The sequence below is a fragment of the Vanessa tameamea genome, chromosome 17 (assembly GCF_037043105.1).
Source record: "Vanessa tameamea isolate UH-Manoa-2023 chromosome 17, ilVanTame1 primary haplotype, whole genome shotgun sequence".
Classification (NCBI taxonomy): domain Eukaryota; kingdom Metazoa; phylum Arthropoda; class Insecta; order Lepidoptera; family Nymphalidae; genus Vanessa; species Vanessa tameamea.
In genome coordinates, this window is record NC_087325.1 from 5362862 (window position 1) to 5387605 (window position 24744).

Below are 24744 nucleotides of genomic sequence, written 5' to 3' on the forward strand. Positions count from 1 at the left end.
TTTATTTCGTCGAAACGTTTGGTATATGCATTCAATAAAAATATAAATTTAACGAAAGTCGTTTGACGATAATATTGTTTGATAGCAAGTATGAAGGATGGAACGGCATCCTTTGTAGGAACACTAAGAAATTCATTAAAATGTAAAATGCTTTCAATAGTAATCTTCTCTTAAAGCGAGAGTCAAATTAGTGTTGCGCAAACTATTATAGCTTAGGGTAGATAAAAATAATAACATTTTATCTACATTGGGTTTAAAAGTATCGTTGAAATAGAGTATAACAACATGAAGTTCCAGAGTCGTTTTTTGCAAAGTTCCGTATTCCGTAACGATCGCCCGCAGCGCTACGGTAGCGGCAAAACTAAACTACCAATTTGTAGTTTGATGACGCGACAAAGGGTCGCATCGGCCGCGGACGCTCTCCGTCCGGTCTAACTCAATTCCGTATCCACTAGCAATTTGCTCACAAAGACCGTATCTATTCATTTCAATGTATATTTTCTCTATGATCGCTGTGGGATTTTCTGAAGACATATCAGTCAACGATTTCTCGTACCGAACGGTCTTCTTTGATTTGATGATCGTATTTGAATAGAGAAGTACTTCTTAAAAAATCTTTATTAAAAAATTACGCTTAGCATTTTATCAAATAATTTTACGTTATTTTAGTTTTGTAGAATTAAAAAGCAAAAATACATTTAGTACTTACTATTTATGAACGCAAAATCGGTTGTGGTTTGTTATACGACATAACTATTATATATTACATACTTTTACCGTATACGACGAGTATTTTCTTATTGTCGGAATTAGAAAGCACAAAATTCAACAAATTTAAACCACTTGGTAAAGCGAAAATAGCATACGGATGCTCGTAAAATACCAGAACGTATTGTAGGTAATATGAACGCGGTCCTAGCTACAGATGTTCGTTAGCACGAAACTTTTCCTGTATGTTACCGGTAACATTCTAGGAAATTAAAACTCGAAACGTTGTAGCCGAGACAATTAGATTACTAGCAATATATTAGGACAACAAATTAATTTTAGGCAACCGGAACTTAATAGGAAGGCAAGGGCGGAATAAATGGAAAGACGTAATTAAGTTTGCGGTTCGATTTTCGATTGAGTACTGGTATTTTTCTTACGGAGTTTCCATGGTAACGCGGATGCCGATATGTGATTTCTTAGTAAACTCTGAGGCGAAGGGTGACGAGGCTTATCAGATAATTGACTGCCAACGCAATATTGAGGACAGTTCCGTCTAACCCTACGTGATTATTACTTTAGGGCTTTTTTATAAAAAACTTGACATTTTCGTATCCTTAACTTCAATAATTTAAATGAAATATCGGAGTTTTAGTATATTTTAATCCTGATTAAAATTGGTAAATTAGATTTCTGAAACAAATTATCTAATTTTTAATGCTCCTGTGAGTTGTTGGAATCAATAATACCAAAAGTAATATTGATAATAATATCAAAATAAAAAAGGCCAAAGATGTTATTGATTACATTTAATCAGAGAAATTATACAGCTTAGAATTAACGATTATTGTTAGATATTTTTAAAGACTTGAGATTAATGCCTAGCAAGAAATTCTGGCCAAAATGAATCTGTCTGGATGGCAAATATGTTATTTGTCTGGATTAGAAATCGAACGCGTAATCATGAAAATTGAGGAGAAGATTGCTGGTTTGACTTAAAAAATCTACAAAACCGATTTACTAACTTTAACATTGGTTTTTAAAATATTCTTTGTTTAATTTATTTAGTACTTTTTCAAAAATATCTCTTTGAACACAGTACACAGTACTACTAAACTAGACGTAACTTCATTTCGTAGGCATGAATTATACATTTTATGTACGTCTCTATCGCTTTGAATTTATCTGAAAACATTTACCTAAAGGTAAGTTTCACGAAATATTTGAATAATAATTTACATTTACATTAAAGTTGCTTACGCATCAACATATCAGAGATATTGTAATGACAGTACAGAGCTAATATAGAGAGCGAGTTGCAAACTAATATCATCTCATCGCGTATGCATAAACTTGCCAAGTGGGGGGTAGGTGCAAAGTCTCGCGACACAGGGCTACTCTGTATTCCGTTACAGTTTTCTTAACTAACTAAGATGAGTTTAGAGTCACATACGTGCATTTTAAATGACATGTGAAATCAATAGTTTTTGTTAAAGTTTCTTTCAAGAAGATATAATATAAATATGTGTATAGACTTTTTAATATTAGAAAATGCAGTATTCTTTAAAAACTTTACATAAGTCAATTAAAGGACAAATACATTAAATGTTTTTGTAAAGTATCTAATATGCTCGTTATTCAACAGAAGTTATTTATCGCTTTTAAGCGTTTCTAATACTATGGATGTTTTGTGGCTTGAGGCGCGTGCCGCCCCCGAGTGTCGGCGTCGGCCCGCGGCTGCGAACACCTAATGCACAAAGGGTGCCAAATCGACGTTGGCATCGGCTCATCAATAAAACAATAAGATATAAAATGTTTCAAACATTTCTTTTGGAAAATAAGAGCATTGTTTCTAATGCTTTAAATAAAGTCAAATATCTTTGATTATTTAACACTTGAACAATTTAATAAAACTGTTGTAATGGGACTAATTTGTGAATTTTCAAAATGATGTTCTAATTTTTGACCATTATTTGGCCACGTTTAACATATACAGTCAAATCACTGTAAACTAATCCTTATCTGACTCGAAAATCCAACTAAAAAGGCTGTAGTTACTAAGTGCGTGTAGGAGGCGTGATAGGAAGTCGAAAGCGTGAGAATATCAAATAGCATCCAAAATTTATATTTCATTTCATTTCGCTCCATTTAACACACTTCCTTGTAGCCCGCATTGTCTAAAGTCTTGACATATGGTTCGACTTAGGATAGTTAAATTGCAGTGGTCAAGCAGTGGCATAAAATAAATCGCTGCACTAACCAGCAGCGATTAGTGAAGGCATAAAGTTTACTCGGTCCGAGACGGGTTGAATTTAATAGCTGGGCATAATTCAATTGTTCCGGCCTGCCGGCCTGTGAAACTATATTCCTGTTGCGTCATGGACCACTCCCGTTCGCCCTGTTTTATTTGTAGCTTTAAATGGATTACGTCGCGTATAATCTGTTGCGGAATATATTTCCACTGCCAACTGTCGCTTTCGTGAAAATGAAAAGTATAGGAATGTATTTTATTTAAAGCTAAGTTAATAAATCGAATTAATGCTATGTTTTCATTTTGAAAAGAAATACTGTTAGAGCATTCATAGTAACTTAACATTTTTTTTTATGAATTATTATTTTTAACGAACTAATTATTCAATACTTGAATTTTTCTTCTTCTTCTAATTTGTATTTTCAATATATACATTGTGTAATATGATATTGCATGGTGAGATTACCTGTAAGTAGTAGAACTTTTGCCTAGATAATTTTGAAATGTAATTTATTTTTTATTTTGGATGTAATATTGTATCTACTGTTGGTTGGCCTAATGAAAATAAAATAAAATAAAATTAGTAGCCGCTATATTCTATGTTTAAAAAAATCGAATTCATTGTGTTCTATATACATATTAAGAATATTTAAAAGACGAACATAAAGTTTATGCTATTCTGAGCTTGACTCGACACTGCTGGCCTGAATATTTCCTTAGTAATAAAATTGGAATATTAAAGATAAGAAATATCGTGCTTTTAAAAAGAAATCAAGACTAGAAAAACAAATATAGTAAATAAAGAGAATGTTTATTTAAGCCGTTTATTAAAAAAAATGTAGGTTTAAATTGCAAATTTTGTACCACATTAATATGATACTATTGTATGATTTGCAGAAATATGATATTATTCCTTACATGAACGAACAATATCCTCGTTAGGGTCCCATTGGGCGCCAATTAGATCGGTATTGGTGTGATTTGCCGGGAAAATTGCTAGTCAAACGTTATTTTATACACTACAAATACGCGATATATTTAGCTCAGAATTTAGTTTTCATATTATATTTTTACTAAATGCTATACATTGATTAACCTAAGAGTTAAGTTAACTCTATGAAACAAAAGTGCGAAACGAGAAATAAAATATTAATTATTATATTTAAATAATAAAAAAAAAACTTTGTATCTTTTATTTAATTTTTCAAGTTGTCTAACTACTACATAAGAGTCATTAAAAATACAAAAGATAAAAGTAGGAAGTAGTAACCCACGCTTTTTTTATAATAATTGTGGTACATGATTAATATCAACTTTAATAATTATTTCTTAATAATTCTTACGTAAATTAATAAGTATATATGAGATTGGGTATTTATTATGAATATATCCATAAAATAATTATATTATCACTATTCACGTTACGGACTAGGAATATTCGAATATTTTGAACATTTTTGTATGTAAATATTTAATATTATGCAGTATATACTGTTCTTAGTCGTCGTTAGTTGTCCATGCCCCCGGGATAGGTGTAACGAGTAATGTCCAATTTACAATTCACGCGTCGGTAATGCGATTTATCCCGCCCTTTGTGACTCGTCTCGCAACGAGCATCGTTGGTAAACGAGTGGGACATGACGCGGGAAATTATGCGTTTCTCTTCGACCAATGGCTTTTCATCATTTTATGTTTCATGTATTTGTTTTTCGTATATTTTATATAAATACTCTTTTAACATCTCCGATTCCTTAAAACAATAAGCAATTTAATTATTTATACAACGTTATTATTTTAATAATTTTACGTACTATAAAAACAAAAGAAATTAATTTAGTATTTAACAAAGCTAAAAATAATAATAATATAACATAAACATAATAATTAAATTAATAATTATGTCACACTACCAACCTCTCGTTGTCAAAATAATATTAAAGATTATTGACCCCGAACCGGTAATGGTAACAGTGTGTCCATATGTTTTAAATACGTTTTTTTTAATCCATCCATTCTTTCATTTATCGTCTACCCTTTTATCGATCTTCCCCTCCTACTATTCCCAAATTCGCCTTTTTTACTTAACACATCCAGTATTTGGAGCCATTGCTAATATCAGTGATGTATCACCCATCCGTCATCACAATCAGCACGTGTTTGTAGTTTTTGGAGAGCCCAAATAACGCTACCGAGTCCAATCTTCGTCTATTTTTTTCCTGTACTTCCATCGAACCGTTCTGGCGTCCTACTTTTTACCAATATCCCTAATGCATGTGTATATATTTATTATACATGGTATCTATTACAACAACAAATTATAAAATCTTTTTTTTTTAAATAAATTATTTTGCGTTTGTTTTGACCAATCAGACAGACAATAGTTACTTTACTTTATATCACTGAAAATTGGTTTAATTTAATTGATTGACATCCATGTTCATTTATATAAAAACCTTTATCACCATTTTTTTCATCTAATATAAGTTAACAGTACTTTAAGTTTTTTTTTTGTATTTTTTGGTTGTTGTACTAGACAATATCAAAAGTTAAGGTACCACTTATAGTTTATTGTATTTTTAAAAGAAAAATAATTCTAAAATTATTTTCCAATATAATTTGAAAAACAGATCAAAGAAAGTCATTTGCTTACTTCTTCTTGTTAGTAAAATGTAGTAACATTGTGCTGTTCTTATTTTCAATTTCAGATAAAAGAAACGGAAAACAGAGAATGAATCGTAATACAAAGAAATGGAATCCAGATGGGGCAGCGGCATGAACCAAAATGAGCAAAATCACTCATTGTCGGCATAGAATTTTTTTTTTTGTTACGGAGAATTCTAATACTACGAATATATTTTTTAGTTAAAAGATCTTAAGTAAATAAAATAAAATAAAAACATTGGTTTTATAGTATTGTGTTGTAAGGGAAGTACGGACAAAATGACATGTATGGACAAAATGACATTTGGCGGACACAATTGGCGGGTTTTAGTTACGTCTCCGCTACTGTATCACGTGACGGCAGCCAGATTTAAAATCCTGCGAGATTTTGAGTGCCATTGTTACAATCTCGTCGCAGTTATCAATTCAAACGTGTTTCGCGCCTTAAAAAGTTTATTTTACAGATGGTTTTCTCCTATTTTCTGGTAAGTTATTTGTTGTTATTTGTAATTATTTCTATTAAAATCAATAAACTATGCCAGTACTCCATGATTTCGATTAACTTTATTGCAATCATTAGTTGTTTGATGGAAGTATGATCATTTATTCGTTTTTGTTTACATTTGGACAAAATGACATACCATGTCCGTAGAGTCCGTAGAGTTTCTGATAATTAGCACATAGGTATTGTTTTGTTTAGGTGACATGTAATATAGGAGTCTAATACATTTAAGGTAGCTGGAGTAGCGTACGACGACGGTGTGAGACCTAGTCCATTAAAGCAGTTACTGGCATATCCAGTTTCTACTATTTCGCCAGCACCATAGAGGCAGTTCATTCGAGGCCAAGGAAAACGAAAATTCAAACGTGTTAAAGGTGATTGGCTTTTAACTTCTACACCAAATATACAAGAAATTATTGCTAAAAACAGACGAAAGCATCCACCGGTAGAAAAGAAAAGACAGGTCAAAATATTTTTAAATTTTTTTTTTTTTGATGATTATGAAATAAATATTCCTGTTTCCAAAAACGCTCTACCATCAGAAAAGTGATTGCGAGCATCGAGGCAGCGTACAACCATTCTGATAAATGATAGCTCAGGAAGCGAAGATTTCTTATACGAAACAGAAGACGACCATAGTAACTGCGCTTGCATTTATTGCAATGACCTCTTTTCCCGTTCTAAGCCCGGCGAAAGATGGTTACGATATATGTCTTGTTTCCTTTGGGCTTATGCGTCATGTGCTGATGTTCCAATGTAGACCAAATGATTTATTTGTGAACTGTGTTCCTAAAAATTAGTATGTCATTATGTCCTTACCTTATACATATGTCATTTTGTCCGTACTATATGGACAACATGGTTTTTGTGATAAGTTACATTTTTTCTTAATATATATTTTATTATAGTTCCTACTTAATTAAAAGACTGTGTTACTGATAGTCAAAAAAACCTAAGATGACTAAAAACGATTGAGACTGATTATAATACCATTAAATAAATAAATATTACTAAAAAACAAAACACCCTGTCATTTTGTCCGTACTTCCCCTATTCGTTAAATGAATGCAAATGAGTGTACTTGTGGTATTCAATGGAAGACGCTAAATAGTTCCACTGTCCACTTTTTTTTATCAGCTCGATGGTACTAAGTTAATAGTCAGTAAAAAATCAGTTACAAATTGAGACGAACGTCGACGATATGACACGACTTTGCAGGCACAACGACAATACATTGCTACATTAAAATATTTGTTAAAACCAACATGTGTGTGACAAAAGATAATTTGATTCAATGACTGTTGGCAAAAAATCTTCTTATTCTATATCAACAGTATCGATTAATTTTCTCGTAATTTTTCAACTAAAATTTAAAATTTTCTTACTCTTGTATGGTACTCTAGAACAAATAAAAAAACATATTATTTCAATTAATTTTATTATTATACAATATAAACTAGAATACTAAATAAAGAAAAGATTTTCTGTAAAAATAAGATTGATATTTGAAGATCGACATATTGTTGAAAACAGACTCCCGGCCACCGCTATCAATAATAGCGGTATTATAACTGTTATTATGGTAGTCAATGTCGCAGATTACTTTCTGACATATCACAATAGACTTCTATTACGTCTAGTTTCGAGTTCTATATTGAACAACTAAAATATATAATTTAATCTTATTTAAAAATTTAATTTGCTTTAAACAAATTTGACCTGCTTGCAATATGTTTAAAGAAAACATAATATAAGTCTAGTCTAAGAGCCGAGATGGCCCAGTGGTTAGAACGCTGCACGCGTTCTTAACCGATGATTTCGGGTTCAAACCCAGGCAGGCACCACTGAATTTTCATGTGCTTAATTTGTGTTTATAATTCATCTCGTGCTCGGCGGTGAAGGAAAACATCGTGAGGAAACCTGCATGTGTCTAATTTCAACGAAATTCTGCCACATGTGTATTCCACCAACCCGCATTGGAGCAGCGTGGTGGAATATGCTCCATATCTTCTCCTCAGAGGGAGAGGAGGCCTTAGCCCAGCAGTGGGAAATTTACAAGCTGTTTATGTTATGTTATTTATTTAAGTCTAGTCTAGTAAAAATGCTTTTTTATTGAGAGAAAGAGGATTTTCACAAAAATGGTGTATACACGCTGACATTTCCGCCTTCGAAGTAAAGAAACGATGGGAATTCGATTTAGTCGATCGCGCCTTTTTTCCTTCCTGAATGTAAATTAGGAGTAAAAAAATATTTTCAACCATTTTGACAATTTCATAGTCGAAGTGATACATTAACAAACACAAGACTGTAAAGCTTTCAGTAGCTTTAAACTATTTTGTTTTCTCTGTGAAATGTATTTAATTTGCATATATATTAAATTAATATAATTATTCGTATTTTAAAAGTTTGCAAAGCTTGTTGGTAAAAAAACTAAAGGTAGTTTTATAATATTTTAAAGTGAGTAATATAAAAATATAATTTATTTGGTGGTTACCTTTAATCAGGCATTCATGCTTTTTCTTGCTTGTTTTTGTGAAATTTATCTTTCCGGAAGAAGAATATTTAAAAATAATATTTTTCCAATGTTAAAAGAGAACAAAAACTTCGTTTACAACATTTACAGTACAGAACATTTACAAAACTTGAAGAAACAACGGTTACAGTATGTACGTTTTCTCATAAAGATGTTTTATTACGAAGGCAGAACTGTTCTACCTTTACTCAATCGAATTGCATAACAATTTATATTCAAGGCAGCGACTTATAAGAAGAGGGACAAACATGTTTACCAGATATTTGTTTTGGAACAAAATTCACATGGAATCAAATTGAGATTATTATTCGAAATTTCCATCGCTGTTCACGTTCAGTGATATTGAATAATGTGGATTAATTCGGCTATTTATTTTACGACTGATGAAATTTGTTTTAAGTCAATTTAAATTGGTAGGCTTGCGGTCTCCTCTATAAATGTATGTGTAGCTTATGCTGTACAGTTATGCAGTATACACCTCTATCTATATAGTATATATATATATTTTCTACGTGCGTCAATCACGTGAAAACGTGTCGGTATGAGACTATAACCGATCGACTTTTATTATTTTTGAATTCCTTTCGGTGATCTTCGCTTTTTTTAAATTTAATTCTAGCGAAGCAAGCTTATTATATCCCAAAGTATTAAGTTCTTATGAAATTTTAAGATATTAAATTAATAATTGTTCTGTTATATATTGAGTTTTTAATAAACCCGTTTCGTTGTTTTATTTTTATAATCGTTTTCCTTAACATTTGAAACATCAAATCACATTTTATAATAATATATATAACTACTGCTCATAAGCCTAAAGGTTGCACAAATATGTCATCCAACTCCCATTTCAACATATATAATGGTAGGATAATATAGTGTATATGTTAGTGTAGTAACTGTTGAATACGTATGTTTGCTTAAAGACATAAAGTAATGCCGCCTCACAGCCAACACACAGAGCACTGTGACATGATAAGATACTACGACACTGAAACATTTACCTTCAAATGAAATTACATATATTACAATTTTATCTTTTTAATTTAGCTGAATAATTTCAACGTGCCTGTTAGAGCTCTAATAATTTAATAAAATGATTATAGGTTTCAAAGAAAATTATAAAAACAAACAATTTATAAACAATCATAAACTAGTAGTGATAAATATTGACCTTGTTTTGCTAGATATATGTGTGCATATATGATTTATCCAATTCATTATATCGTTACCAGATATGAAAACTACATAATGTAATATAAGTTCACAGTAATATAAATAATATAGACCAAGTTGAAGAAAGGGTAAACCTAATCCACATTTTTACAAAATTTAATTTATATTTCATTCGTAGAGAACAATGTTTCTATTAGTAATATAGCAGGGACCATGTAATAGGGTTCTTTGTCGCGGAATTAGTAATCAGCCGTCGGCGACCGCGAGTCACTGAAAAAAACTGCCTCCGAGGTTTTTTCTTAATTGCCTCGCAGATAAGCCTCACAGCAGCCCTTGCCGCACAAATTACTTAATGTTATTTGTTTAACGACTCGTGGAAATGAAAATGTATAATATTCTACCTCATGCGAGCCTAGGTTAAGTTTCCGACTTTTAAAAACTCTGCGAGCTCTTCGAACTTGTAGCCCTATAGCAAAAAATTACCGTAACGTAGCCATTTGAGGAGAGGTATGTCTTTAAAAGGGCGCAAAACTTTACATCGTTTCCTATAAAAAAAAAGATTGTCGAAGTTTTCTCACTTTACCGACGTCAAAATGAACTTCGTTTAAGGACTGAATTGTATTTCGAAGTTGTTAATTCTCTTCGCCAGCGCAGTTACTTAAGTGAGTCTTTCATTAGCGGTCGTCACGTGGGCTGAATTGTAAGTCCTTGAGTTTTATAGGCTGGAGAAAAATTCGAAGACAATGTATTCAGCGCTTGCCGTCTCGATTGAGCAACCTCTTGTCGATGAAATACTGCTAAAATATACTTTAAGGCTATATTTACAGAGAACAAAGCGACCTGTAATTCTATGCAAAAGTTGCTTATAGAATTCAATTCCCTTTTCTATTGTCTAAAGTTGCATCGTATTTGCGGTAAAATTTTAAAATATGTATTCATTATTCATAAGTATCGATCATGGATGCAAGTAGGGGCGTACAAGTTTTTAGTAAGATAGGTGCAGACATAAATCTAAAACTCCGGTATCTCTGGATTTAACTGTTAACTAAATCACATTAAAAATATTACAGAATAATTGTTAATATTTTTATATGTCTAGCAATACTTGCGTCACCCATGAAATCTCAAGGATATAATTAACATAATAGAAGTCAATTTTTTTACAAATCCCCACGTGAGGTTAAATGATATTGTGTTCTAAGAAGGATAACTCGTGTGTATATTGTATATATTTATTACCCATATTTATTTGGTAGGGTTTGATCAAACTTGTCTGTTATATTTATCCAATAACTCTACTACCAAAAAGCAAGTTCGTTGTAAAATATATATAGACTTTAAACTCAATAAGTGGGCTAACTCCTGAGATAAGTGCATTCAAACAAACAAGTAAACACATTCTTCAGCTTTATATGTAAAAGTTTATGAGACGGTTCCTGATTATAATCAAAGCAAACTATTAACAAATTTAAATGTTTAATCGAAGTATTTACCTGAATAACAAATAGCTGAGTGTTCTAAGTATATACTTAACCAATATATATAAAACTTTTACCAGAGAATGCAGGGCGTGTCGGAGAGGCTATAGTATAATGTATTACTATATAAGAAATTTGACACGCTTTTAATGACCGTTCTTGTACTAAACAAAGAAGTGGTTACGTGTGTTAAGTTTTGGCGTATCAACTGTAAAGATCATGTCATTTCGTTAGACACCCGCTATATGCTAAGTATAAATCAAACCAAATAATCCCCCAAAGCTCAGCGAACAAAGCCACAAGCATAGTTCGTCGAAAAATATACAACATTGCGAATAAGTCCGTACGACATACAACGATGAAATTTTGGGGTTTTTATTCAATTTGTGCAAAAACACTTTGATGACTTCCAAGTTAGCTAACAATAACATTTTTTTAGAAGTTGTCCGTCAACGTACAACATTTGCGGGATCACAATGGGTATGCAAAAAGAGAAACCAAATAGAATCGCAAGGCTCAGTGAACGAGTGAACCATGGAGGCCGCGGTTACAAAAAGCACCCTACGTCTATCAAGCGACGGGAAGCGGCAGGGACAATGAAAAACACTTTCCCTGTACTACGCCTGAATGCAAAATAAGGAAACAGTAAGCATGTTCACACTACACGAAGTAACGCGAGAAAATTATTTCAACATTCCGTTTGTTGAATAACTTTCAAACTTTTCCAACCGGACTTGACGTTCAAAAGCCGCGTGAAAGTACGATTTTTAATCTTTTTAGAAGCTTAGAAGTTCCTCTACTGATGAGAAAAAGTACTCTTGGAATGGATTATAACTTTTTATAGTGCTATTGACATTTTCAATTTTGCAGACATAGTTTACGATTATTAATATGAAACATTAGTAACAATTTTCCTTTGTCCTATTCATGCCTGTTTTAACTGACCTTTAGTTAAGACGTAATCAACTAGTAGTCAATTTTCCACATGGAAAAGAAACAATAAATGAAAACTAAATAACAACTTCTATTTCGCTATACAAAAGATGTCAAACTTTATCAATACGAATAACTCCTACATTATATAAATAGAAAGAAGGGTCATGTCGTATTGTTAGAAATCGTGTAGACAAAATGTGTAGCGATCGATAGTAATAAAGAGTAGAATGCAAGTCCCAGCCATTATTCCGATGGATCCGCAGCTTACCGTTGAATTAATTAATGCTTTGTCAAGTCTTCTCTATTTCAGTTGCGGTAGAAATTAATGAACTTGGGAGAAAGAGCACAATCACTCGACTACTCGTTTCGATTTCTCTTTACTGAAACGGGTATCGCACTGTATATATTATTTTATTAGAACGTTCTGTATCAAAGCTATATACAAAACATTCTAAGTAAATAATACATATATAAATTCAATGTGAATAAATCTAATCCTAATTAATTTTATTTAAAGAGTCCCTCAAAGCGCTTTTGTATAACAGGACTTATAAAAAGTAAAGTTATTATCGGCTGGTAATGTAGATTTTTATGTGACGCAGGATTGCATGAAAAATAACAAATACTAATCAAACATAAATATGCTTTGAGTTATATTGCAAGGATTTATTGACTTAGCAGATTAGTCAACAGGTTGACTTGGTTATAAATTCAATTGTAATTCTATAAATTTATTATAACGAGGATATTTCTCTATAAAGCCGATTCTAATGGAAGGAGTAAAGACAAATAATTGAGCTTCGTAAAAAAATGATATTTTGAATGTCGACAAAGTTGTTATCAGAACTCTGGGTGTTAAATTAAAGTGGATATCGTTTATCTTGCATAATTATTAAAGATGATAAATCAAGAACTATTTGTAGTGCATATATAGTGCTATATAGTGCATAGTCTGCTATATCGTAGCAGTGCTATTAACAAGTTGCATGGAATATGGAAACCAAAGGTTTGCCTTGCTTTACACCAGCCATTGGAATATTTTATATATACATTTACTTTTTCGCAAGTATTGCGTAACTGGATAAATAAGATGTTATTGTGTAGTAGTTTAGATAAAAAATACAAAAACCATTGCACTTTTTCTTGAAAATATAAATTACTCTAGAGTAATCTATCAATAGTGTTTTTCATCACAACAGTCACTGTATACGATAGTATAAACGGATTTACCGGTTTCTGATGAAAATACTAAAAGCATTATACCGTTACTACTTCTATATAATAAAATTGTAACTAAGGTGTAATATTATTATATTTCGTTAATATTAAAAATAAATTGATATATCTCTCTTGTTACATATGTATATTCAATACTTATAGTTAATATATCTTGAGCTCATGAAATAATTATAATACGCATATTAATAATATACAATTATTTTAAACGAAAAGTTTCTTCATAACGAAACGAAGATCTCTTCTTATTTAATTCTCTCAGCCACTGGTAGCTAATAATTGAAGCTGTATATACAATATGTATACAAAAAATCATCAATAATATATACTGTTAAATTTGCATATATGACTTAAGCTTTAAGCGACATTTGCAGAATCAAAAATACTGTAACAAAAAAAACTGAATATAAGTAAATATATTTTCAATAACACAACAGCCTAATTACGAACCTCTAGTAGAGTTATTTCAGTATACCTACACACATTTTATTCTATTTCGAAACAACCGCTTAATATATTATAATGAATTATGATCTTATCAACAGACAAAACTCGTACGCTGTTTTATATTGTACATTGGCATGGGCATGTATAACACTAATCTGAAAAATACTCGCCAGAAATTTGTTGAGAAAATTCTCACTATCCATTTAGTAAGTTTCTCTTTAATGGTTGGCTTAAACCGGATAAAAGTAAAGCAATATTAATTTCACTTCACCTAGGGAATATAGAGCGGCAGTCTCATGTGCTATAATGAGTTATAAAAGATAATGAGGTTCATTTTTAACATTAATTTACAAATTTTCCTACGTCACGTTGAAACTTGTAAGCATTATAAAGTTTTAGATATTAAACTAAGAGAACTTCCAGTCTTACATAGAATAGTTTTTATTATTATGTTATTGCAGAAACATAACGAATAATATATGCTTAAATAAATATCAAGCGATGGTGTAATTTTGATTAGCAGTATGATATTGTATTTGGTAATATGTATAAGTATATGTTAACACTCCAGAGGAGTGTCATCGATTTGTTTGCTCGGCACCTACTGATGTTCGATGGGATAATGGCGGCACTCGATGTGACATTGAGCTTGGGCGAAATTCGTAAAGCACGTTTTAGTAAAATTATCATCGATATGCGGTAGTTTATACAATGTCATTAGTTTGATGATAATTTAAGGGAAATTTTCAATCTAAACCCATTCCAAACTCTGGGGAAATTAAAAGTTAATTATATAATTACCTAAACTATACGTTTATTATAGCAACTCTATAGAGAGTATTTATTTGTGTATATTAATAGTTATTCTGTAATTAAAATGCTTTTGATATAAAATATTTTTTGATTACTTTACTAATTATTATTTATTATCAACAGATTCATTAGTGATTTGAACAAAACAAAGAAGTATGCAAACTGTAGTTCTTTATACAGTAGAAACGTCTCTACTGAGTAAACATTAGGGGACAATACGAACGTAAGGGCCCAAGAGGCTTATTGTTTAAATGCATGTTGCATTACAAACTCGTGCAGTGCCCAAGCGTTTATTATTGTACTAGAAGTTACAGAAGAAAATAGAAACATTATATTAATACGACATAGAAAAAATATATAACACAGAAAGTTAGTAAACGATTAAGATGTTCGAAAACAATAAAAGTTAATATCAGATACGTTTTGTTTTATAATAATTTAAATGATAGCGACGTGTAATAACGAAACAATCGCTATTGTTGCTCGATTTCGAATACAAAAGGCAATCTAAGGAGAAATCAACCAAGAGGTAAGCCGAGGTAAATATTATTTTGAGCTTTGCTTGTACGCCGATCGGTTTTAGAGTCACGTACCCGCCAGTGATTTCAATTTCGGGAAAGAGTCTTACCACCCGTGTCTGGGACGTCCCCAAGTGGGTGTGAAGGTGAAATCTTCAAAGCGTTATAGAATAAATCACTTTTATCTGTTTACACGCTTTTATATGTATAATAAGAACTGTTTTATATGATATTTATAAGAAATATATTTTATTATGATTTAAAAATAAAGCGTAATTAACGCTTTATTTTGTATAAAAAGAGTATCAAATATTTTTCCAGAGATTTACAACAGATAGGAAAACATTTAGTCTACACGAATCTCATATATTAATTTCAGATGAGTATTTTAATAAATTCAGCATTGAAGATGAAGCACAGGTTCATCCTTGTGAAGGGTCAGAGGTCGTTATTGAATAAAACATTAAGTAAATAATGTTTTTTTTAGTAAACCTGTAATGTATTTTTAGTTATATTGTTTAACTAGCTGTGCACGCGACTTCGTGCGCGTTGTTTGAATTTAAGTTATTTGGATATTGTAGCGTGATTTTATTTTTATTCTATATATTATTCTAAAATAAAAGTAGCCTTAGTTACTCCTTATTACATCCGGTATCTGCCAGTGAAAGTCCCGTCAAAATAGGTTCAGCCGTTCCAGAGATAAGCCGTAACAAACAGACAGACAGACAAAAATTGTAAAAAAAATATTTTAGTATATGTACTGTGTATACATACATATGCATTTAGTAAAAATGGGTTATTTTAATATTACAAACAGACACTCCAATTTCATTATATGTATAGATTACTTACTTGTGACTTGTAATTAGTAATATTAAATCAATTAAATAATATATATATTGGATCGTGTAACCATATCCATTCTTGTATGTCACATGAGAATGCTTATTGGAACAAACATACCGGCTTCGATATTGCACTTCTTACTTCGCGTTTCCTTTATAAGAATTTATTACATTCTTCATGTCTAAGAAATGCAAGGAATAAAAAGGTTGAACTTTTATTAATTTATTTGAGCAATGTGTTTGGCTATAACAATAAAAATTACATGAATACTCATTGTCTAACAAATGAGTATGTATAATGATTTGTCTTAGTGTGACAATTATAAATCGCAAAATTTTTATTTTAACTCTCATATGCAATATATAATAAAAAATATATATCTTGTAAGCTAGTAGAACTAATAAATTCAATTTTTAATACTGATTTTCTATTCTTTTTTAAAAAAGACACGACATTGCAACTGATGCGTTCGGAAAGTTCATAAGAAAGAAGTTAGAGGATAAGTTTCATGTGAGAACTTGCACCACGAACCAATCGATGCATTTAAAGACGTCCACGAAACGCTGAAACTTCGCACATAACAAAATTTCCTACCGAACAGAAGAATCGTAAAATTGTTCACTGGTTTGAATAGAAATATCCACTTTAGCATAACTTTTCAGTTCCAAATTAACTATTTTTTTTACAAATTTATATTCATTTTACAAATGTAATGTATTACTTAGTAGTACGAGTAGATTTTTTATTTGACAATTTAAATGATTATATTTTAAAAATAGATACTTCGTTTTAACTTTAAACTAAATTAAGTGCTTTTCCTTTACACTTAGCCCCAAAAGCTGTTTTATAATTTTGTATCATTATGAAATATGAAAAGAAACATTTTTGAATTCAGACCTGTTAATAAATGAAATTTTAAAAATACATTTATCCTCGCTATAATTTCAGAGTAATAACGGATTGTTAATTTGCTGGCTGAAAATGAAAAGATGAAATGTTTCACATTAAAAAAATACGAGAATGTATCCAGCAAAATAATTGGGTAATGAGAAACAAAATTTACATATACTTATTTTATCATATAAGCCAGCGGCCAGAGAATACCAGTATTGCAACCTCGTTCTGAAGATTCATACATAAACTGCCTTAGCAATTTGGACTTTTAATTATAAAATAGGTAGGAACGGGCAAATGGGCCACCTGATGGTAAGTGGTCATCACTCAAGGTCTAGTGGCACTATAAGAATAACTTTGGAGACTAAGATGTTATGTCCCTTGTGTCTGTACTTATACCGTCTCACTCATCCTTCAAATCAGAACATAAAAATATTAAGTATTCCTCTATCTACATATACATGGTATGTCTATGTATAATATTATTAGTGATGTTATTAGTTGTACAATCGTCCTAGTAGGAACTCTGTTTTACATTATTAATTATTAAATTATAAGATAATGTTTTTTTTTTTTTTTAATTTAAAATACAACATCCACGGGCTCACAGTTGCCCGTGCGTTTTTTTACATTTTACATTTATAAATTTTTGGGTTATTTTATATTTTTACTGAACATCAGCAGATCTTCGCTGGTTATATAAGATAAAGTTTAAAAACCACGATAAATAAAGCAAATAATTTTATACAATATAACGATGATAAAAAGCGCGGAGTTGGTTTATTTTCATATAGAATAATGATATAATATTTGTATATATTAATGTATGTAATTTCGATAAAAATAGTATTTTACCGTTTTTTTTTTTAAAGTCTACATACAATATTACGAATCGCTACCAAATGCGGCTTTATTTTTGTAATCGGTTATTAAATTATATTTTTATTCTGCTTTTGTATAAAAAGTTATTCGATGTACAAACTCGTTACGAAGAGTAACATATATTTTGGTTTTATGTTTTATTTAAACACAAACAATAAAGTTATTAAATATTGTAATAATAATATATTTTTAAGTACAGATGTGATGCTTAAGTAAGTAACTCTGACAATATAGAAATGTATTCGACGCTACACCGTTCTGTTATAAAGACATGAATTTACCACCCATGGAAGGCTCTATCGCGATTGAACTTCTACCGCGTGAAATCTATATCGTACGGTTTCCATAAAGAACCAAACGAATTAACACCGTTCAGACTCCAGACGATGGATAAGCGAGCGGATCGTTCGAACACCACTCAGGGAAGTAAATTATTGCTCTCACCGCTCCTGTTTTCCTCGGAATTTACTGGCTGGCAAGAGAGGTAAGTACCGAGCTTGTATCTATGAGGTTAATACTTTACAGACAAAGTATAGGTACATGTTGGGACTTCATAATACAATATTATAAGTGATGTAACAGTGATGATTACTTTTTACATTGATTACTCGGTGCCGCTACCATCGAACATAAAATAACATTGTTGTAATACTGTTAACTATATCAAACTTGTCTTGCGTGCATTCTCATAAGTTATTTATAACATGTATAACTTTTATATAAATAGGCAAAAACTGAACAGCTCAGTATCCTCATTATCTCTTTTCAAACTATATTTATATATTTTTTTGGCAGATATTAATGCGTTTCAACATTATCATAAACAAATAAGACAAAAGAAAATATGTTAGAAACACGTACATACCTATATTCATAAAAGTTTTAACAAAAATTATGTTCGAAATTGAAGCAAATTGTAGAAAAGTAATAGTATATTTAAACGCGATAAAATGCCTTCTATAAAAAACATATTTTAAATAATCTTGTTAATTTTATTAAATACACGTTCATGGTCACCCTTTTACACGAGCTTATCTTTTACCTTACAAGTCAAAATACACGTATTTCTAAGGGTTCTCGCGAATATTTACATGAACTAAAAACTGGCGTCAAAAAGGTTCTCTATCTAATCTCACGATTATGTTAATGTTGTTACTTACACGAGATTTACTTTATTCCATCACTGAAATGTTATATGAAGGTTGAATTTAGTTCAAGTGAAAAGTATGCTAATAGTTTATATATGTGTATATAAGGCAATATAAGCTAGTGATCCTCGCTCACGGATATTTTATGTGAGAGAGAGATTTGATTTGAGCGACTGTGAGATTTCACATTTGTTTGATTATTACTCAGTAAAATATTTTATATTATTTTATTTTATTTAATATTATTCATGATTCATAAATATCTCCACTCGTTAGTATAAAGAACGATCTAATGACATTTGTAAACAAGAATACTCTTGAACTCCAAGCTTGAAATTTAATTGAATATAAAGACTCCTTTCATTCGTAGTCTCGAGAAAGCAAAAAAAAACATTTGAATAAAACGTGATCAATCAGCTATAATAAAGGATTTCAAATACTTTTAATTTAAAATTAGAAGTTCGGCACTTTTTGAGAAAGCTAATCAAATTCCTAGTATCCATTATTATGCAAAGCTTCATTAACAAACGGCGTATTCTGAATGCCTACTGAAATTATGTGATTTTATGGAGACGAATTTAAATTAAATGTATTGTGCTGCTTCAAAATTAGGGGGAAATTTAAAATAAAATCAAGAAAGATACAAAGCTATTCGTATTTAAGGTACATTATGTAAGTATATTTTAAGAAACAAAGTAAGTTTCTATTTATTTCATTAACATAATTATCCTGGCTTGAAATCGATCAAAATAGCAAGTGGAATGTATAACTGTTTTCATCTAAGTAAACTTAAAAATCCCTCAAAGGTTAAGCCGACACTTGAAACGGAAAATTAGGGTGACGTTAATGGTAATATACTTTCCTCACAAGAGCATAATTGGGATAAATTAAGCCCTTTAAAAAGGCTAAAGTAAAGGTTAGCTTTAATAAAAAAAACAAGTCGTTTTTTATTTTAAAGTAGCTTAGTCTTTGAAATCGTATGGGGGAAGAACAAAAGGTAACTGAGTGCAGGGTTTTCCTTGCTTTTATTTCAATTAACCAAGATAAAAATATACTTATAATTAAATAAATAGTTATGCAGTCACTATTTATTTAAATCTAATTAGATGTAATTAAATAAAGGAAAGATTGAACTGTAAAATTATCAACTATGTTTTCTCTATTTTTGTGATATTTGTAACAATATTGTTATAATTATAATGACTATTAATTTATTAAAAAACATTACATAATAATTATTTAAAACATTTCACTTTAACTGTATATATATTTAAAAGTACAGAAATGTCCCGAATACTTCGTTAAAATAAACACAACACAAGATTCATTTTGAGAATGAGATTTTTGTCAGCCTTCGGTACGATGTCTTATTTCTTTTTCTTTTTCAGAACGATAATGTTTTTTTTTATTTTTACATTCACAAATAATTACAATGCATTTTAAATATTATATACTCAAATCCCAAACTACAAAATTTGTACTAGGTGGTTACTATTATCGCTTCAAGGCAAATTCGAACCTCGATTATAATAACGTACGGACCCGTATATCGTTGGACCATTTTATTTTATTGTAATATGTATAAAATTTTATGGGAGAAAAATATTAATACGTGACTCAGGAGCATGGTATCGACGATACTTACGTACATGTAAAATATTTTTAATCAAGGGAATTTTATAATTGAAACACTTTGTTTTTATTTAAAAATTCCATTAACGCGTCCCTTAACCACGTGTTGTAAGTCACTAATGGAACATTGCAGATGAGTAAATCCGTGTCGTTGTGCAGCAACCAGTCGCTCTTCAAAAACTAAGATATGGTTTTGCGTTTCCTTTCTTTATAACGAAGTTACGAAGACAAGCATTACCCTAGTTTTTATACACTAGGTCGTCAAATGGTTTAAATTTATTTTATTAATATTCGTACTTTTAGCTTTTGTAAAAAGAACCACAATAGAGATCATTATTTGATCAATCTTTTGTCTTGATTCCTCTGGCCATTGTACCAGTTTAATCAATGTTTTCTTAATTCAACTTAAAAAGGCACAGATTGTTCTTAGAAAAGATTTTATATTTATTTAAAATGCATTAATTTATTAAAATAATTAAAATCGTTTGAATTTATTATGTTCTTATATAGTGCTCATATATTACACTCCTGCATTGTCACAATCTACATCATCTCAGACTCTCGTCGTCAGTATCAGATGATCTATATCATAACCATCATATAGATAAAGGACTTCTGAAAAGGCTGAACGTCGTACTTTGGAAAGAATATAAAATGACCCAGACCTCCTGGCACCCTCTGGACTGAAGTTCCTTGTGTCCGCTTTCATAGCCAATGTATTATAAAACATCGAAAAATTTTGATTGAGATTATAATATTTTTATAATTTACTACGAATTATGCAGCTGCTTTGAAAGAGAGGATGTATGTTATCGTTAGTGAAAAATGTTAAAAATAAACCTATTTTTCCTCAAAAGGAATTGAAATCTACTTTTAAATTTTGAAATCGTACCAGAAGTAATAAAATCGATCATATTTGAAATACAAATCGACACGAAATCTAATGCATTTCGAATTCCTCGGATAGATATAACCTAAGTGTAGACCCGACATATCTCAGACACATTAGGTAGATTGAAATCTCTTTGGTGAATTTAGAATTGCAAAACAGTGCAACCACTAGGAGATGCCGTTTGATTCAAAGAATTTTTTTTTTTCAATCCATCTTACTGAATTCAATTTATTCCAGACTGTCTAAATTGACATTCAGATACCAGATACACATTTTTGCCGCCTTAAATTGAATTTATTTTTGTAAATTACTCTGCAGATGAAGACTTCAATTTTAATTAGGTTTTCTTTTGTATGACACATACAAGTCATTTAATTTCAACTACCAATTTCTATGTATATATAATATATGTATTTTTATATTTTAGCGACCACTTCACTCAATTTTTGCATTTGAAGTTTTGCTTATACTTTGGTGCTGGTGACAAGACAGTTTGTAGGTATACTAAATATTGAATTTTATACTTCGCAATGGCTGCGAAATAAAAGCCTATTTTTAAAAATGTATTTTACTGTAAGATTTTATTATCGTTTCCAATAGTTTTATATTTATGACTAAATCGTTATTTTGTGACTAAATCGAAAAAAAAGAGAGAACTTTTGCTTTGTTTATTTAGTTTCATATTTAAACCATTCAAATATATTTATAAGCAACACGACTCATTACTGACGCTGGCGATGGCGCTCATTCATTTGTTTGCCTCAAGGCGGTTAATCAAACTTGAAAGCGCACGCGATGTCAGCGGAAACTAATTTGATGAAAAGTTAGCGATTTCGCTGAAACTTATTTGCCCTACTAGTTATGATATTTAACACAATGTACGTACATACACTTTATTATCTTTCGCAATTCAAATCACAACTTCTTAATAATGTTGGATATGTCTGTCTTGCCTGAACACAAAACTTCAAACAATAAACTATACTTATACAGGTATTTATTTAATTTCTAAATACCTATGCCAAGTTTATAAGATAGCTAGACAGTGAAGTCAATTCCTTAAGTACGGTTAGTTAACCGCCGTGACCGAATTTCAGTTCGAAACTTTGATTATAAGACTTAGAAGCGCTCTACCTTGAAATATGGAGGATCTTAGGTTGAAAGATGTATCTCAGACATATTTCAAGCTTGAATAAATTATCTCTCCACGTGCAACGTTGCTCTTATAGTAACTTATTAAATTTATATTAACCTTATATTTTTCGTCTGGTTTTCTCATAATAAAGAATAACTCACCTTTTTCGCCTTTCCATTTTTCCTAAGTAGTTTGGCGCAACAAAGCCCTCTAGTGTCCGGCAGGGGGGCAGGGGGTCGCTTCGGCCAACAAAGTCGTTTCGGAGTGACCGCCGCCGCCGCCTCGCTGCGAGCCTCTTCCTTATCTTCACACATTACCACTACCAACCCCCTACGCTACGCAACACCCACAACCGTGATATCGATGCTTTACGAGAACCTCTGGCATTGTTTTCTTCTATAAAACTAAGCGGCGATAACGCTATCTCACTCTTATTTATGATACCAAATAGCCTCTTTGCAAAAAATCTCTTTCACTTGCGATCCCTACCTTTAGGAACTCCTATGGAGACATTTTCCGTCTAAACCTAACGTAGATAAGTTCGGTAGATTTGTACTATTCCTTGCTAAGTCTAAAATTGTGTGAGCTATCTTATGTTTAAAGTTTTGTCACGTCCGATTTAACATCTGAAACAAATACAAATATCATGATTTTAACAATACAGCTAGAAACATAAAAATATTCTTAATTAATATCATTTATGAATGCTTAATTGAAGTAAATCAACATGACCAGTCTATTAATCTTTTTTTAATTTTGTTTATGGATATTGATGAGTGTCACTAAGCGAAGGAATTTTTTATTGCAGACTAATGAATATTTAATGAGTAATGGTTGTCAGCCACGAAGCTACTCAACATAATTATCACGCGCTTATTGAATAATTTCCGAAAATTCTTAACGCGTCAATTTTCTTTAGACGGTTAACAAATATAATTAGGATGAAGGTAGAAAAAAATGTGACAGCCAAAAATTTTAATAACATTTCAAAAGCTTATTCTTATTTTATTATTCAAGTATAAAAAGTAAAATTATCACTCAAGATATTAAAAATAATTGTATTATATGACTATCAGCGGCGATAGAGCTTTGTGCAGGTCAGATATTCCTGCACAATCTCAGGTATGGTATCCCATTCGCTTATTATTTTTTCTACTGTCAAACCTCATTTTTGTATTTCTGTTGTTTTTGTAATTTCAATCACAAGGTATTTGACATCTTAGGTTTCACTGTTTGCGGAGTATTTTGACCCTCGTGGAGTGGCAAATAGCTCATTATTTCATCAGCATCTACATACGAGAAATTAAAAAAACAATATTGCTTCTTCTACCTTAAAAAAAGGAATCAAGTGTTATCCCATCACACACGTATATGTTAGCAGATATTATATACATGTTTTAGAAATTGTTATCACACCTTATCCAGCCAATAAGATCGAGAATTGTGCAATTAATTCTTAATACAAATATAGTACTTGAATAATCTTCTCACGCGGATTGAAACCGTTAAAACCGAATAATGACTATCAACTGAATTGTTAAGTATATCTAAAACAAGTAGAAACGGTCGGAGCGCGAGGCAGGTACTAGCCAGTTTCCATCACATCGTTGGATTCATTCCAGCTAATATCTCATTCTGTTTGTCTTTCGAGGCAATAAAATGACTTTTATGCAAATCATACGAATTCTATACATTTTTGATGAGCCTCTCTCAGACATATTCGCGGCGTTTAATTAATACATTTTTCCATCAAACTTTGTAATTCCAGAATACTTTGGATATCGCAAAGGCTTGTTGGAGTACTTGATTGACTAACTTTAAATTAACGGCGAATTACCATTTTATTTCCAACTTGTAATTTCGAGCTTATTATAAAAATAACTTTTCAGGGCTCAGTGTTTGAGCAGTTGAATATACTATACGGATACTATAATATTAATGTTTTCCAATATTTTTTGTTTGACCTCTCATAAATTCATAGCATTATGCGGTTCACTGGTTCGAGCCTCTTTTGTTTTGCGATATTCATACAATAAACCCGAAGTATCAGGTATGGTCA

The 24744-nt window shown here is 31.0% G+C and overlaps 2 protein-coding genes across 3 annotated transcripts in view; both read right to left on the bottom strand.

Moving 5' to 3' along the window:
- LOC113400289 (uncharacterized) overlaps positions 1 to 24744 on the bottom strand; it is a 215511-nt gene that overhangs the window by 185913 nt on the left and 4854 nt on the right. The gene's annotated exons all lie outside the window — the stretch shown is intronic.
- The window catches only part of LOC113400284 (uncharacterized), a 39063-nt gene that overhangs the window by 11547 nt on the left and 2772 nt on the right, over positions 1 to 24744 (bottom strand). The window contains exon 2 of the mRNA XM_026639804.2: positions 22847 to 23311. Coding sequence (XP_026495589.1) covers positions 22847 to 22999 — 153 coding nt within the window. The 5' untranslated portion in view covers positions 23000 to 23311. The remainder of the gene's footprint in view (positions 1 to 22846; positions 23312 to 24744) is intronic.